The sequence below is a fragment of the Tachyglossus aculeatus genome, chromosome 9, assembly GCF_015852505.1.
Source record: "Tachyglossus aculeatus isolate mTacAcu1 chromosome 9, mTacAcu1.pri, whole genome shotgun sequence".
Classification (NCBI taxonomy): Eukaryota; Metazoa; Chordata; class Mammalia; order Monotremata; family Tachyglossidae; genus Tachyglossus; species Tachyglossus aculeatus.
Window position 1 is genome coordinate 2,725,088 of NC_052074.1, and position 13,945 is coordinate 2,739,032.

A 13,945-nucleotide genomic window follows, 5' to 3' on the forward strand; every position below is an offset into this window, starting at 1 on the left:
TCCTTGGGGGGCTCCCAGTCTTAACCCCCATTTTACAGATGAAGTAACTGAGGCCCAGAGAAGTTCAGTGACCTGCCCAACATCACACAGCTGACAAGGGGCAGAGCGGGGATTAGAACTCACAACCTCTGACTCCCAAGCCCGGACTCTTTCCACCGAGCCACGAAAAGCAGCGTGGCCTAATGGGTAGAGCCTGGGCCTGGGGGCCAGAAGGACCTGGGTTCTAATCCTGGCTCCACCACTCGTCTGCTGTGTGACCTTGGGCGAGTCACTTCACTTCTCTGTGCCTCAGGTACCTCACCAGTAAAAGACGGGCGTTAAGAGCGTGAGCCCAGTGTGGGACAGAGACTGTGTCCGACTTGATTCATCCGTCTCTACCCGTGCGCTTAGAACAGTGCCTGGCACATAGTAAGCGCTCAATAAATACGATTGATGGATGAGCAAGCGATTCACAAGTACCCTCGTCTTTCGTTTTATTTTACGGGGGCGGCGCGATGCTCACATTTCGGACAGGCTGAGGAGGCCGTCGAAGGCTTTGGTTTCGATCCGTTCCAGGGCATCGCTCTGCGAGATCTCACTGGAGGGAAAGATGGAGAGAAAGCACCAGGGGAGCGGGAGAGAAATGGAGGGGGAGAGAGGGAACTGAGCTCCGCGTCCTGAGCCTTAGAGAAATCATCATCATCACCATCAGTCGTATTTATTGAGCGCTTACTGTGTGCAGAGCACTGGACTAAGCGCTTGGGAAGTCCAAGTTGGCAACATAGAGAGACAGTCCCTACCCAACAGTGGGCTCACAGTCGAAAAGAAATGGAAAATATCTGTCCCCTCTGAGGGGGAAAAACGAAAAAATCCACAAATCATCTCCCACCGCATCCAGTTGGGAATAACTCCTGCCCTTTGGCTCTTCCCTGGTTCTCTCCCGCCTTCTTTCCCTTTGCCTCAGTTCTCCTTCTTGGTCAAACTCACCTTGTAAAAGCCCGGACCCCTCTTAATAATAATAATGATAATGATGGCATTTATTAAGCGCTTACTATGTGCAAAGCACTGTTCTAAGCGCTGGGGGGATACAATGTGATCAAGTTGTCCCACATGGGGCTCACGGTCTTAATCCCCATTTTTGCAGATGAGGTAACTGAGGCTCCGAGAAGTTAAGTGACTTGCCCAAGGTCACACAGCAGACTTGTGGGGGAGCCGGGATTCGAACCCATGACCTCTGACTCCAAAGCCCGGGCTCTTTCCACTGAGCCACGCTGCTTTTCTGATTGATTGACTGAGCCCCTTCCTTCCTCTCCCCCTCATCCCCCTCTCCATCCCCCCATCTTACCTCCTTCCCTTCCCCACAGCACCTGTATATATGTATATATGTTTGTACAGATTTATTACTCTATTTATTTATTTTACTTGTCCATATCTATTCCATTTATTTTATTTTGTTAGTATGTTTGGTTTTGTTCTCTGTCTCCCCCTTTTAGTCTGTGAGCCCACTGTTGGGTAGGGACTGTCTCTATATGTTGCCAGTTTGTACTTCCCAAGCGCTTAGTACAGTGCTCTGCACATAGTAAGCGCTCAATAAATACAATTGATTGATTGATTGATTGATTGATTGATTCTCCCATCTCTGCCCCCTCGCTCCTTAGCTGCTTTTCCGAGCAGGGTTAGAGCAGAGCATTCATTCATTCAATTGAATTTATTGAGTGCTCAATGTGCGTTGAGCACTGTAATAATAATAATAATTATGGTATTTGTTAAGTGCTTATTAGATGCCAAACACTGTCCTAAGCACTGGAGTAGATACAAGGTAATCAGGTTGTCCCACATGGGGCTCACAGTCTTAATCCCCATTTTACAGGTGAGGGAACTGAGGCACAGAGAAGTGAAGTGACCCAAAGTCACCCGGCTGACAAGGGGCGGAGCCAGGATTAGAACCCACGACCTCTGACACCCAAGACCAGGCTCTTTCCACTAAACCACGCTGCTTCTCTCACTTGGGAGAGGACGATAGAACAATAAACGGACACATTCCTTGCCCACAATGGGCTTACAGTCTAGGGGACTGTGCTGGGCGTCTACCGTATGCAGAGCACTGTGTTGGATGCCTCTCGGAGGGCCAGGCTGACACAAAGATGTGCAAGGGATTATCAGGACCCCGTGGCTCAATGAAAAGAGCCCGGGCTTTGGAGTCAGAAGTCATGGGTTCAAATCCTGGCTCCGCCAATTGTCAGCTGTGTGACTTTGGGGAAGTCACCAAACTTCTCTGTGCCTCGGTTACCTCATCTGTAATATGAGAAGCAGCATGGCTCAATGGAAAGAGCATGGGCTTTGGAGTCAGAGATCATGGGTTCAAATGCCGGCTCCACCAATTGTCAGCTGCGTGACTTTGGGCAAGTCACTTCACTTCTCTGGGCCTCAGTTACCTCATTTTTAAAATGGGGGTGAAGACTGTGAGCCCCCAGTGGGACAACCTGATCACCTTGTAAACTCCCCTGCGCTTAGAACAGTGCTTTGCACATAGTAAGCGCTTAACAAATGCCATTATTATTATTATTATTATTATTAATATGGGGGTTAAGACTGTGAGCGCCTTCCTCCACCGGGGGACAACCTGATTACCTTGTAACCTCCCCAGCGCTTAGACAGTGCTTTGCACCTAGTAAGTGCTTAATAAATGCCATCGTTCTTCTTATTATTATCCAAAACTTCCAAATTTGGGTCCTCCCAACATTTGCTGATGTTAGCCTTGCCAACATCTTCTCTATCGGCTGCCCCTTACAGTCAAAGAGCACGGGCTTCTTCGAAGCGAGGTTAATTAACCGGATTTTAATGATGCTTGAAAATGGTTCCCGCTCTTCAGGACTCCCTTCAAGGCCCTGCCGAGAGCTCACCTCCTCCAGGAGGCCTTTCCAGACTGAGCCCCTTCCTTCCTCTCCCCCTCGTCCCCCTCTCCATCCCCCCCATCTTACCTCCTTCCCTTCCCCACAGCACCTGGATATATGTATATATGTTTGTACAGATTTATTACTCTATTTATTTATTTATTTATTTTACTTGTACACATCTATTCTATTTATTTTATTTTGTTGGTATGTTTGGTTTTGTTCTCTGTCTCCCCCTTTTAGACTGTGAGCCCACTGTTGGGTAGGGACTGTCTCTATATGTTGCCAACTTGGACTTCCCAAGCGCTTAGTACAGTGCTCTGCACATAGTAAGCGCTCAATAAATACGATTGATGATGATGATGATGATGACTCCCTCGGTGTTTGCGGTCCCGGGCCTCGGAATAGATAGGGCTTATTTTCTAAGATGAATTTCCTTCCCCGAGGCCTCCTCCGGGCCCCCCTAAACCCCTCATTTCAACAGGATGCTCTCTCCGCAGGAGGAATCGCCACTCCGAAGGTTTTGGACATTTTTCCCCCTTTTAGACTGTTTAGACCCACTGTTGGGTAGGGACTGTCTCTATATGTTGCCAACTTGTACTTCCCAAGCGCTTAGTACAGTGCTCTGCACACAGGAAGAGCTCAATAAATACGATTGATTGATTGATTGATTGATTGACGGGTGACCGCTCCTACCCCGGCCCTGGCTTACATTATGGAAACGTCGTGGAATCCTCTGAAGGTGTGTGACGGGATGACTTTGAAAGGCAGGTAGGAGAATGATCTGGAAGAGGAAAGAAGGCCAGTGAAAAAGCTCCATCATCATCATCAATCGTATTTATTGAGCGCTTCCTGTGTGCAGAGCTCTGTACTAAGCGCTTGGGAAGTACAAATAGGCAACATATAGAGACGGTCCCTACCCAACAACGGGCTCACAGTCTAGAAGGGGGAGACGGACGACAAAACGAAACATGTGGACAGGCGTCATTTGTTCATTCATTCAATCGTATTTATTGAGCGCTTACGGTGTGCACAGCACTGTACTAAGCGCTTGGAAAGTCCAAGTTGGCAACATATAGAGACGGTCCCTACCTGACAACGGGCTCACAGTCTAGAAGGGGGAGACGGATGACAAAACGAAACATGTGGACAGGCGTCAAGTCGTCAGAACAAATAGAATTAAGGCTAAATGCACACGTTAAGCGCTTACTATGTGCCAGGCACTATTCTTTAAGCGCTGGGGTAGAGACAAGCTAATTCAATTGTATTTATTGTGCGCAAATCCTGGCACTGCTGTGTGGCCAGAAAAGAGCTCGGGTCTGGGAATCAGAGGACCTGGGTTCATCATCATCATCATCATCATCAATCGTATTTATTGAGCGCTTACTATGTGCAGAGCACTGTACTAAGCGCTTGGGAAGTACAAATTGGCAACATATAGAGACAGTCCCTACCCAACAGTGGGCTCACAGTCTAAAAGGGCTGGAGGGGGGCGATTCCATCCCTGGCCTGCTGAGGAGCCTTGGACAAGTCATTTGACTTGAAGCAGCATGGCCCTGGGAGTCAAAAGGCCCGTGGCTCAGTGGAAAGAGCCGAGAGGTCACGGGTTCAAATCCCGGATCCACCAATTGTCAGCTGTGTGACTTTGGGCAAGTCGCTTCACTTCTCTGGGCCTCAGTGACCCCATCTGTAGACTGTGAGCCCACTGTTGGGTAGGGACTGTCTCTATATGTTGCCAACTTGTACTTCCCAAGCGCTTAGTACAGTGCTCTGCACACAGTAAGTGCTCAATAAGTACGATTGATTGATTGATTGATCTGTAAAATGGGGATTAAGACTGTGAGCCTCCTGTGGGACAACCTGATCACCTTATAACCTCCCCAGCGCTTTGAACAGTACTTTGCACATAGTAAGCGCTTAATAAATGCCATTATTATGGGTTCTCACCCTGGCTCTGCCACTTGTCTGCTGTGTGACCTTGGGTAAGTCACTTCACTTCTCTGGGCCTCAGTGACCTCATCTGTAAAATGGGGATTAAGACTGTGAGCCTCCTGTGGGACAACCTGATCACCTTATAACCTCCCCAGCGCTTTGAACAGTACTTTGCACATAGTAAGCGCTTAATAAATGCCATTATTATGGGTTCTCACCCTGGCTCTGCCACTTGTCTGCTGTGTGACCTTGGGTAAGTCACTTCACTTCTCTGGGCCTCAGTTACCTCATCTGTAAAATGGGGATTAAGACTGTGAGCCTCCCGTGGGACAACCTGATCACCTTATAAACTCCCCAGCGCTTTGAACAGTGCTTTGCACATAGTAAGCGCTTAATAAATGCCATTATTATGGGTTCTCACCCTGGCTCTGCCACTTGTCTGCTGTGTGACCTTGGGTAAGTCACTTCACTTCTCTGGGCCTCAGTTACCTCGTCTGTAAAATGGGGATTGAGACTGTGAGCCCCACGTGAGACAGGGACTGTGTCCAACCCGATTTGCTTGTATCCACCCCAGTGCTTAGTACAGGGCCCGACACATAGTAAGCGCTGAACAAACACCATTATTATTATTATCTGTGCCTCAGTTACCCTTTCTGTAAAATGGGGGTACAATCATACCTGTTCTTCCTTCCCCTTGGACTGAGAGCCCCTTGTGTGTCTGATCTGGCTGCACTGAATCTACCCCAGTGCTTAGTACAGTGCTTGCCACATAGTAAGTGCTTAACAAATACGTCATCTTATTATTATCATTATTAATTATTGAAAAACACATAATATTATTATTATTTATTATTATTATTTATTATTCTCTCCAGCATGGAACACACCATTCTGTGTGGATTGAACCTGCTTATTTTCTTTCCTCCGGGGCTCCCCCTGACCTCTCCCACTCCTGGAAATAAGACGAACTTGGGTTCTAATCCCGGCTCTGCCACGTCTGCTGTGTGACCTTGGGCAAGTCATTGTTGCTTCTCTGGGCCTCAGTTCTCTCATCTAGAAAATGGGGAGTAAGACTGTGAGCCCCAAGTGAGACACAGACTGTGTCCAACCTGATTAGCTTGCACCCACCAACGGTGCTTGACACATAGTAAGCGCTGGACAAATACCATCATTATTATTATTATTATCGTTCATTCATTCATTCAGTCGTATTTACTGAGCGCTTACTGTGTGCAGAGCACTGTACTAAGCACTTGGAAAGTACAATTTGGCAAAAGATAGAGACAATTCCCACCCAAATTGTTATGGGGATGAAGACTCTGAGTCCCACTTGAGACATGGATGGTGTCCAACCAGTTAACTTTGTATCTACCCCAGCGCCCAGAACAGTGCCTGGCACCTAGTAAGCGCTTAAGAGTTAAAAAGAAAATAATCAGAGGGAGGAGAAGAGTCTGGGAAAAGAAGGCCGCCTGCCAGGGTGGGTTTGCCTCGATTCCTCCCGAATCACATCTGCTTGGCGAGCAGATTAAAAACAAGATTTTAGACTGTGAGCCCACTGGTGGGTAGGGACTGTCTCTATATGTTGCCAACTTGTACTTCCCAAGCGTTTAGTACAGTGCTCTGCACACAGTAAGCGCTCAATAAATACGATTGATTGAAGATTTCACTGCTCTCTCCTCCGCCGAGCTGACCCAAGCCCCACTGGATTCCAGCCTCCTATCGCTGGGAATCACGCAGATTTTTAGGAGTGTTTCCATGAAGGCTTCATAAAATCCCTTCGGAGCCGTTTATCCGGCAGCCGAAAGGGATGCGTTAGTGGTTCCTGGTTGGATACAGCCTGGAGGAAGAGTGCGTTTTTGGGGATAGAGAGGAAGGTGTCCAAAAGCTCTGGATTCTGGGGTTTTCCAGGGTCCAAACCAGATCCCCTAGGGAATACCGTTCCCACAGCCTGGAATTCCGGCGTCTGGCTCCAAAGCCGCCAGGCCTTGGCCGTGAGAAGCGGCGTGGCTCAGTGGAAAGAGCCCGGGCTTTGGAGTCAGAGGCCATGGGTTTGAATCCCGGCTCTGCCAGCTCATCATCATCATCATCAATCGTATTTATTGAGCGCTTACTGTGTGCAGAGCACTGTACTAAGGGCTTGGGAAGTACAAATTGGCATCATATAGAGACAGTCCCTACCCAACAGTGGGCTCACAGTCTAAAAGAGCAGCCAGTTGTCAGCTGTGTGACTTTGGGCAAGTCACTTCGCTTCTCTGGGCCTCAGTGACCTCATCTGGAAAATGGGGATGAAGACTGGGAGCCCCCTGTGGGACAACCTGATCACCTTGTAACCTCCCCAGTGCTTAGAACATTCATTCATTCATTCAATCGTATTTACTGAGCGCTTACTGTGTGCAGAGCACTGTCCTAAGTGCTTGGGAAGTACAAGTTGGCAGTGCTTTGCACGTAGTAAGTGCTTAATAGTGCTTAGAGAAGCAGCGTGGCTCAGTGGACTTTGGAGTCAGAGGTCATGGGTTCAAATCCCAGCTCCGCCAATTGTCAGCTGTGTGACTTTGGGCAAGTCACTTCACTTCTCTGTGCCTCAGTTACCTCATCTGTCAAATGGGGATGAAGACTGTGAGCCCCCCGTGGGACAACCTGATCACCTTGTAACCTCTCCAGGGCTTAGAACAGCACTTTGCACAAAGTAAGCGCTTAATAAATGCCATTATTATTATTATTAATAATAATAAATGCCATCATTATTATTATTATCTTCAAAGCTCTTCTAAAATCCCACCACCTCCTCCAGGAAATCTTCCCCGATTGATTCCCACCACCTCAGACACACCAACCCAACAGCTGTCCTGAAATCTTTCGTCTTCCCTTTCGCCTTTGGACAGTTATCCCCAGGTGAAAGTGGACTGTAAATCAATAAATGATATTGATCGGCTAATTCAGTGCTTTGTACAGTGCTCTGAAAACAGTAAGAGCTCAATAAATATGACTGAGTGACCTGGAGTGGTGGGGTTTTTTTTTTTTAATTGTATCTGATAAGCGCTTACTACGTCAGCGCTGGGGTAGATACAAGCTAATCAGGTTGGACACAGTCCATGTCCGACGTGGGGCTCACAGTCTTAATCGCCATTTTACAGATGAGGAAACTGAGGCCCAGAGAAACGAAGTGACTTGTCCAAAGTCACACAGCTGACAAGTGGCGGGATTAGAACCCGTGACTTCCGACTCCCAACCCCGGGCTCGTTTTTGCCTTGTTGGGTGGCCATTGAGTTTGTAGATGGGTGGAGTTTTTAAAAAAATTAAGCACTTACTATGTGTTAAGCACTGTTCTAAACGCTGGGGTAGATACCAGTTTATGACGTTGAACACAGTCCCTGACCCACATGGGGCTCATGATCTAAGGAGGTGGAGATTGAATCCTCATTTTACAGTTGAGGAAACTGAGGCACAGGGAAGGTGAGCAATTTGTCCAAGTTCATACAGCAAGCACTTGGCAGAACTGGTATTAATAATTCATTCATCCAATCATATTTATTGAGTGCTTACTGTGTGCAGAGCACTGTACTAAGCGCTTGGGAAGTACAAATTGGCAACGTATAGAGACGTTCCCTACTCAACAACGGGCTCACAGGTGACATTTGTTAAGCGCTTACTATGTGCAAAGCACTGCTCTAAGCGCTGGGGAGGATACAAGGTGATCAGGTTGTCCCACGTGGGGCTCCCAGTCTTTATCCCCATTTTACAGATGAGGTCACTGAGGCACAGAGAAGTGAAGTGACTTGCCCAGAGTCACACAGCTGACAAGCGGCAGAGCAGGGATTAGAACCCATGACCTCTGACTCCCAAACCGGTGCTCTTTCCACTGAGCCACGTTAATAATAATAATAATAATAATAATAATAATGACATTTATTAAGCGCTTACTATGTGCAAAGCACTGTTCTAAGCGCTGGGGAGGTTACAAGGTGATCAGGTTGTCCCACAGGGGGCTCACAGTCTTAATCCCCATTTTACAGATGAGGTAACTGAGGCACAGAGAAGTTAAGTGACTTGCCCAAAATCACACAGCTGACAGTTGGCGGAGCCTGGATTTGAACCCAGGTCCTCTGATTCCTGGGCCCGGGCTCTTTCCACTAGACCACACTGCTTCTCTTGGAGTTTGGGATCTCCAAGGAAAAGGTAGGGCTTCCCTCCTTTCTGTGGGCAGATGTGGAAACTGAGGCTCAGGGAGGATGAGTAATTTTCCCAGGCCTTACAGGTGAGGAAACTGAGGCTCCAGGAGGATGAGTACTTTTCCCAGGCCTTACAGGTGAGGAAACTGAGGCTCCAGGAGGATGAGTACTTTTCCCAGGCCTTACAGGTGAGGAAACTGAGGCTCAAGGAGGATGAGTGATTTCCCCAGGCATTACAGGTGAGGAAACTGAGGCTCAGGGAGGATGAGTAATTTTCCCAGGCCTTACAGGTGAGGAAACTGAGGCTCAGGGAGGATGAGTAATTTTCCCAGGCCTTACAGGTGAGGAAACTGAGGCTCAAGGAGGATAAGCGATTGTCCAGAGACCAACAGCTCGTCCATCAGTAGTCCTGTACCCTCCTACCCTCCATCCCCTTCCCTCTGGGCTCCTCACAGGGGATGTTTTGCCCTAATTACTATTTCCCCACCTTTACCACAAACTCTCCTGTTACATTGTAAAAGCAAAACATTCTTATTCACCAGCCCCGAATTGTTTTGGTTTTTTTTATTTTTTTAAATCCAACAGCCCTCTATAATATTGATCTAAGACAGTCTCAAAGATTCCATCCCTCTTTCACAGACAATTAGTAATGGCTGAAGGTGCAAACGAGGAATCCTCAACACCTCGGAAAGCGGAAAAGCTGGAGGAGGAGAGGAATGCAACATCCCAAAAGTATTTTTATTTAATAATGATGATGATGATGGCATTTATTAAGCACTTACTATGTGCAAAGCACATAATGAGGGTGGCAAGGTGATGGGGGAAAACCTCATCACCTTAAATTCATTTCAGGAGTCAGGAAAGATTTTTTTCCTTGGTCTAACAGGGGCTTTGAGTCACATTCCTCCCATGACGACTCCCTTCCCGCTCCATTTTTCCCAAAATCAAAAGGCACGATGGGGGTGGGGGTCACCGCAACTGGTGGGGGGCATAAAGCTGGGAAGTTGGGCATGGGAGGAGGAAGAAAAAGAGGAGATTGGAAGGAGAAGCAGCGTGGCTCAGTGGAAAGAGCCCGGGCTTGGGAGTCAGAGGTCTTGGGTTCTAATTCTGCCCTGCCACTTGTCACCTGTGTCACTTTGGGCAAATCAGTTCACTTCTCTGGGATTATCTCTTCTATCAAATGGGGATGAAGACTGTGAGCCCCACGTGGGACAACCTGATCACCTTGTATCTATCCCAGCGCTTAGAACAGTGCTTGGCACAGAGTAAGGGCTTAACAAGTAGCATCATCATCAAGGAGGAGGTGGTGATTTCTCCCCCCACCCTTAATGCTTGACCTTATCCACCGGGACCCCCGGATGATGTTAATCAACAGTAATAATAATGATGGTGATTTGTTAACTGCTCACTATGGGCCCAGTCGTGTACTGAGCGCTGGGTGGAGCAGGGCCGTCCCCATTTTCCAGATGAGGGTACTGAGGCCCAGAGAAGTGAGGTGATTTGGGCTGGGGAGGAAAGGAGGGGTGGGTCCCCCATGTCAAGAGGGCTGGGGCAGAGAACCAAGGGGTCCCCCCGGATGATGGGGGAGGAAAGGGGTCCCCTGGATGATGGGGGAGGAAGAGGAAAGGGGGTCCCCCAGTCATGGGGCCTGGGTTTGGGGAGGAAGGGGGGTTCCCCCGGGTGATGGGGGCTGAGGCAGAGAGCCAAGGGGGTCCCCCGGATGAGGGGGAGGCAAGGGTTCCCCTGGATGATGGGGGAGGGAGAGGAAAGGGGGGTCCCCCGGGTAATGGGGGCTGGAGAGGGGGAGGAAGGGAGGTCCCTCGGGGTCATGGGGGAGGAAAGGAGGGTCCCCCGGGTGATGGGAGAGGCGAAGAAAGGGGGTCTCCCGGGTCAAGGGGGCTGGGGCACAGAACCAAGGGGTTCCCTGGATGATGGGGGAGGAGGAGGACAGAGGGGTCCCCCATTCATGAGGGCTGGGGAGGAAGGGGGTCCCACGGGTTATGGGGGAGGGGGCAGAGATCCAAGGGGTCCCCTGGATGATGGGGACCCATCATCTCCCATCATCCAGGGGACATAAGGGGGAGTGGGGTCCCCCGGGTCATGGGGACTGGGGCAGAGAACCAAGGGGTCCCCCGGGTGATGGGGGAGGGAAGGGGGTTTCCCGGGTCTTGGGGGAGGGAGAGGAAAGGGGGTCCACCAGTCATGGGGGCTGGGGCAGAGAACCAAGGGGTCTCCCGGTTGATGGGGGAGGAGGAGGAAAGAGGGCTTCCCCCGGATGATGGGGGAGGATGGGGGTCCTCCGGGACATGGGGGCTGGGACAGAGACTCAAGGGGTCCCCCGGATGATGGGGGCTGGGGAGGGGGAGGAAGGGGGTCCCCTAGATAATGGGGGAGGGGAGGAAAGGGGGTCCTCGGGGACATGACATGGGGGCTGGGGCAGAGAGCCAAAGGGCCCCCTGGATGATGGGGGAGAAGGAAGGGGGGTCATTCATTCATCCATTCGTATTTATTGAGCTCTTACTGTGTGCAGAGCACTGGACTAAGCACTTGGGAAATCTATAGAGACGGTCCCCACCCAACAACGGGCTCACAGTCTAGAAGCGGGAGACAGACAACAAAACAAAACATGGGGACAGGTGTCAAGTCCTGGGGTTGATGATGATGGTCCCCCGGGGGATGGGGGGGGGGGGGGAGTGGGGTCCCCCATTCATTCATTCATTCATTCAATCGTACTTATTGAGCGCTTACTGTGTGCAGAGGACTGGACTAAGCGCTTGGGAAGTCCAGGTTGGCAACATATAGAGACGGTCCCTACCCAACAGTGGGCTCACAGTCTAGAAGGGGGAATGGTAATGGGGGCTGGGACTGAGAGCCAAGGGGTCCCCCGGGTGATGGGGGAGGAAGGGTGGGGGTCCCCCGGGTCATGGGGACTGGGGAGGGGGAGGAAAGGGGGTCCCCCGGGTTATGGGGGAGGGGGCAGAGAACCAAGGGTTGTCCCGGGTGATGGGGGAGGAAAGAGGGTCCCCCGGGTGATGGGGGCTGGGGAGGAAAGAGGGGGCCCCCGAATAATGGGGGAGGGGGAGGAAAGACTTTTAGACTGTGAGCCCACTGTTGGGTAGGGACTGTCTCTATATGTTGCCAATTTGTACTTCCCAAGCGCTTAGTACAGTGCTCTGCACACAGTAAGCGCTCAATAAATACGATTGATGATGAGGAAAGGCGGTCCCCCGGGTCAAGGGGGCTGGGACAGAGAGCCAAGGGGTCCCCCGGATGATGAGGGCTGGGGAGGGGGAGGAAAGGGGGTGCCCCGAATGATGGGGGAGGGGGAGGAAAAGGGGGCCTCCGGGACATGGGGGCTGGGACGGAGAACCAAGGAGTCCCCTGGATGATGGGGGAGAAGGAAGGGGGGGGGTCCCCCGGGTCATGGGGGCTGGGCAGAGAGCCAAGGGGTCCCCCGAATGATGGGGGAGGGAGAGGAAGGGGGTCCTCTGGGACATGGGGGCTGGGATAGAGAACCAAGGGGTCCCCTGGATGATGGGGGCTGGGGAGGGGGAGGAAGGGGGTCCCCTGGGTGATGGGGGAAGGGGAGGAAAGGGGGTCCCCCGGGTCAAGGGGGCTGGGACAGAGAGCCAAGGGGTCCCCCGGATGATGAGGGCTGGGGAGGGGTAAGAAAGGGGCCCCCCCGGGACATGACATGGGGGCTGGGCGGAGAACCCAGGGGTCCCCTGGATGATGGGGGAAAAGGAAGGGGGGGTCCCCGGGTCATGGGGGCTGGGACAGGGAACCAAGGAGTCCCCGGATGATGGGGGCTGGGGAGGGGGAGGGGGAGGAAAGGGGGTCCCCCGAAGGATGGAGAAGGGAGAGGAAGGGGGTCCTCCGGGACATGGGGGCCGGGACAGAGAACCAAGGGGTCCCCTGGATGATGGAGGAGAAGGAAAGGGGGGGGGGTCCCCCGGGTCATGGGGGCTGGACAGAGAACCAAGGGGTCCCCCGGGTGATGGGGGAGGAGGAGGAAAGGGGGCCCCCCGGGTGATGGGGGAGAGGGAGAAAAGGGGATTCTCAGGGCCATGACATGGGGGCTGGGACAGAGAGCCAAGGGGTCCCCTGGATGATGGGGGAGAAGGAAGGGGGGGGGGGTCCCCCGGGTCATGGGGGCTGGGACAGAGAGCCAAGGGGTTCCCCCGGGTGATGGGGGAGGAGGAGGAAAGGGGGTCCCCCGGGTGATGGGGGAGAGGGAGAAAAGGGGATCCTCCGGGCCATGACATGGGGGCTGGGACAGAGAACCGAGGGGTCCCCTGGATGATGGGGGAGAAGGAAGGGGGGTCCCCCGGGTCATGGGGGCTGGGGCAGAACCAAGGGGTCCCCCGGGTGATGGGGGAGGAGGAGGAAAGGGGATCCTCCGGGCCATGACATGGGGGCTGGGACAGAGAGCCAAGGGGTCCCCTGGATGATGGGGGAGAAGGAAGGGGGGTCCCCCGGGTGCTGGGGGTGCCCCTGACTCACAGCGCGGGGGGGCCAGGTCCTGGGGTGCAGCGCAGGGCGTCCCGGGGGTCGCAGAGGCACCTGTCGGGGCAGCGCGGGCCCCCCCGGACCCCCAGCAGCCACAGCAGCCACAGCAGCCAGCGCAGGGAGCGCGCCAGGGGGGCCCCGCGGCGCCGCATGGCCCGGGGCTGGCCCTGCGCGCAGCGCTCGGCCTCCGCTCCCTCCCGCCTCCCGCCTCCCGCCTCCCGCACGGCTCTGCCCCATGACCTTGGGACACTCACTTCCCTGCCCTGGGACTCGGTGACCTCATCTGGAAAATGGGGATGGAGGCTGGGAGCCCCATGTGGGACACTTGTCTGTTGGGTCAACTTGGGTAAGTCACTTCCCTGCCCTGGGCCTCGGTGACCTCATCTGGAAAATGGGGATGGAGGCTGGGAGCCCCATGTGGGACACTTGTCGGCTGGGTCAACTTGGGTAAGTCACTTCCCT

At 52.4% G+C, this 13,945-nt stretch overlaps 1 protein-coding gene across 1 annotated transcript in view; it reads right to left on the minus strand.

Annotated features, from left to right (window-relative positions):
* The window catches only part of LHCGR (luteinizing hormone/choriogonadotropin receptor), a 31,884-nt gene extending 18,249 nt beyond the window's left edge, over positions 1–13,635 (minus strand). The window contains exons 1-3 of the mRNA XM_038751589.1: positions 13,478–13,635; positions 3,586–3,657; positions 503–577 (exon numbers count right to left, since the gene is read on the minus strand). Coding sequence (XP_038607517.1) covers positions 503–577; positions 3,586–3,657; positions 13,478–13,635 — 305 coding nt within the window. The remainder of the gene's footprint in view (positions 1–502; positions 578–3,585; positions 3,658–13,477) is intronic.
* Between the last annotated feature and the right edge of the window lie 310 nt (positions 13,636–13,945).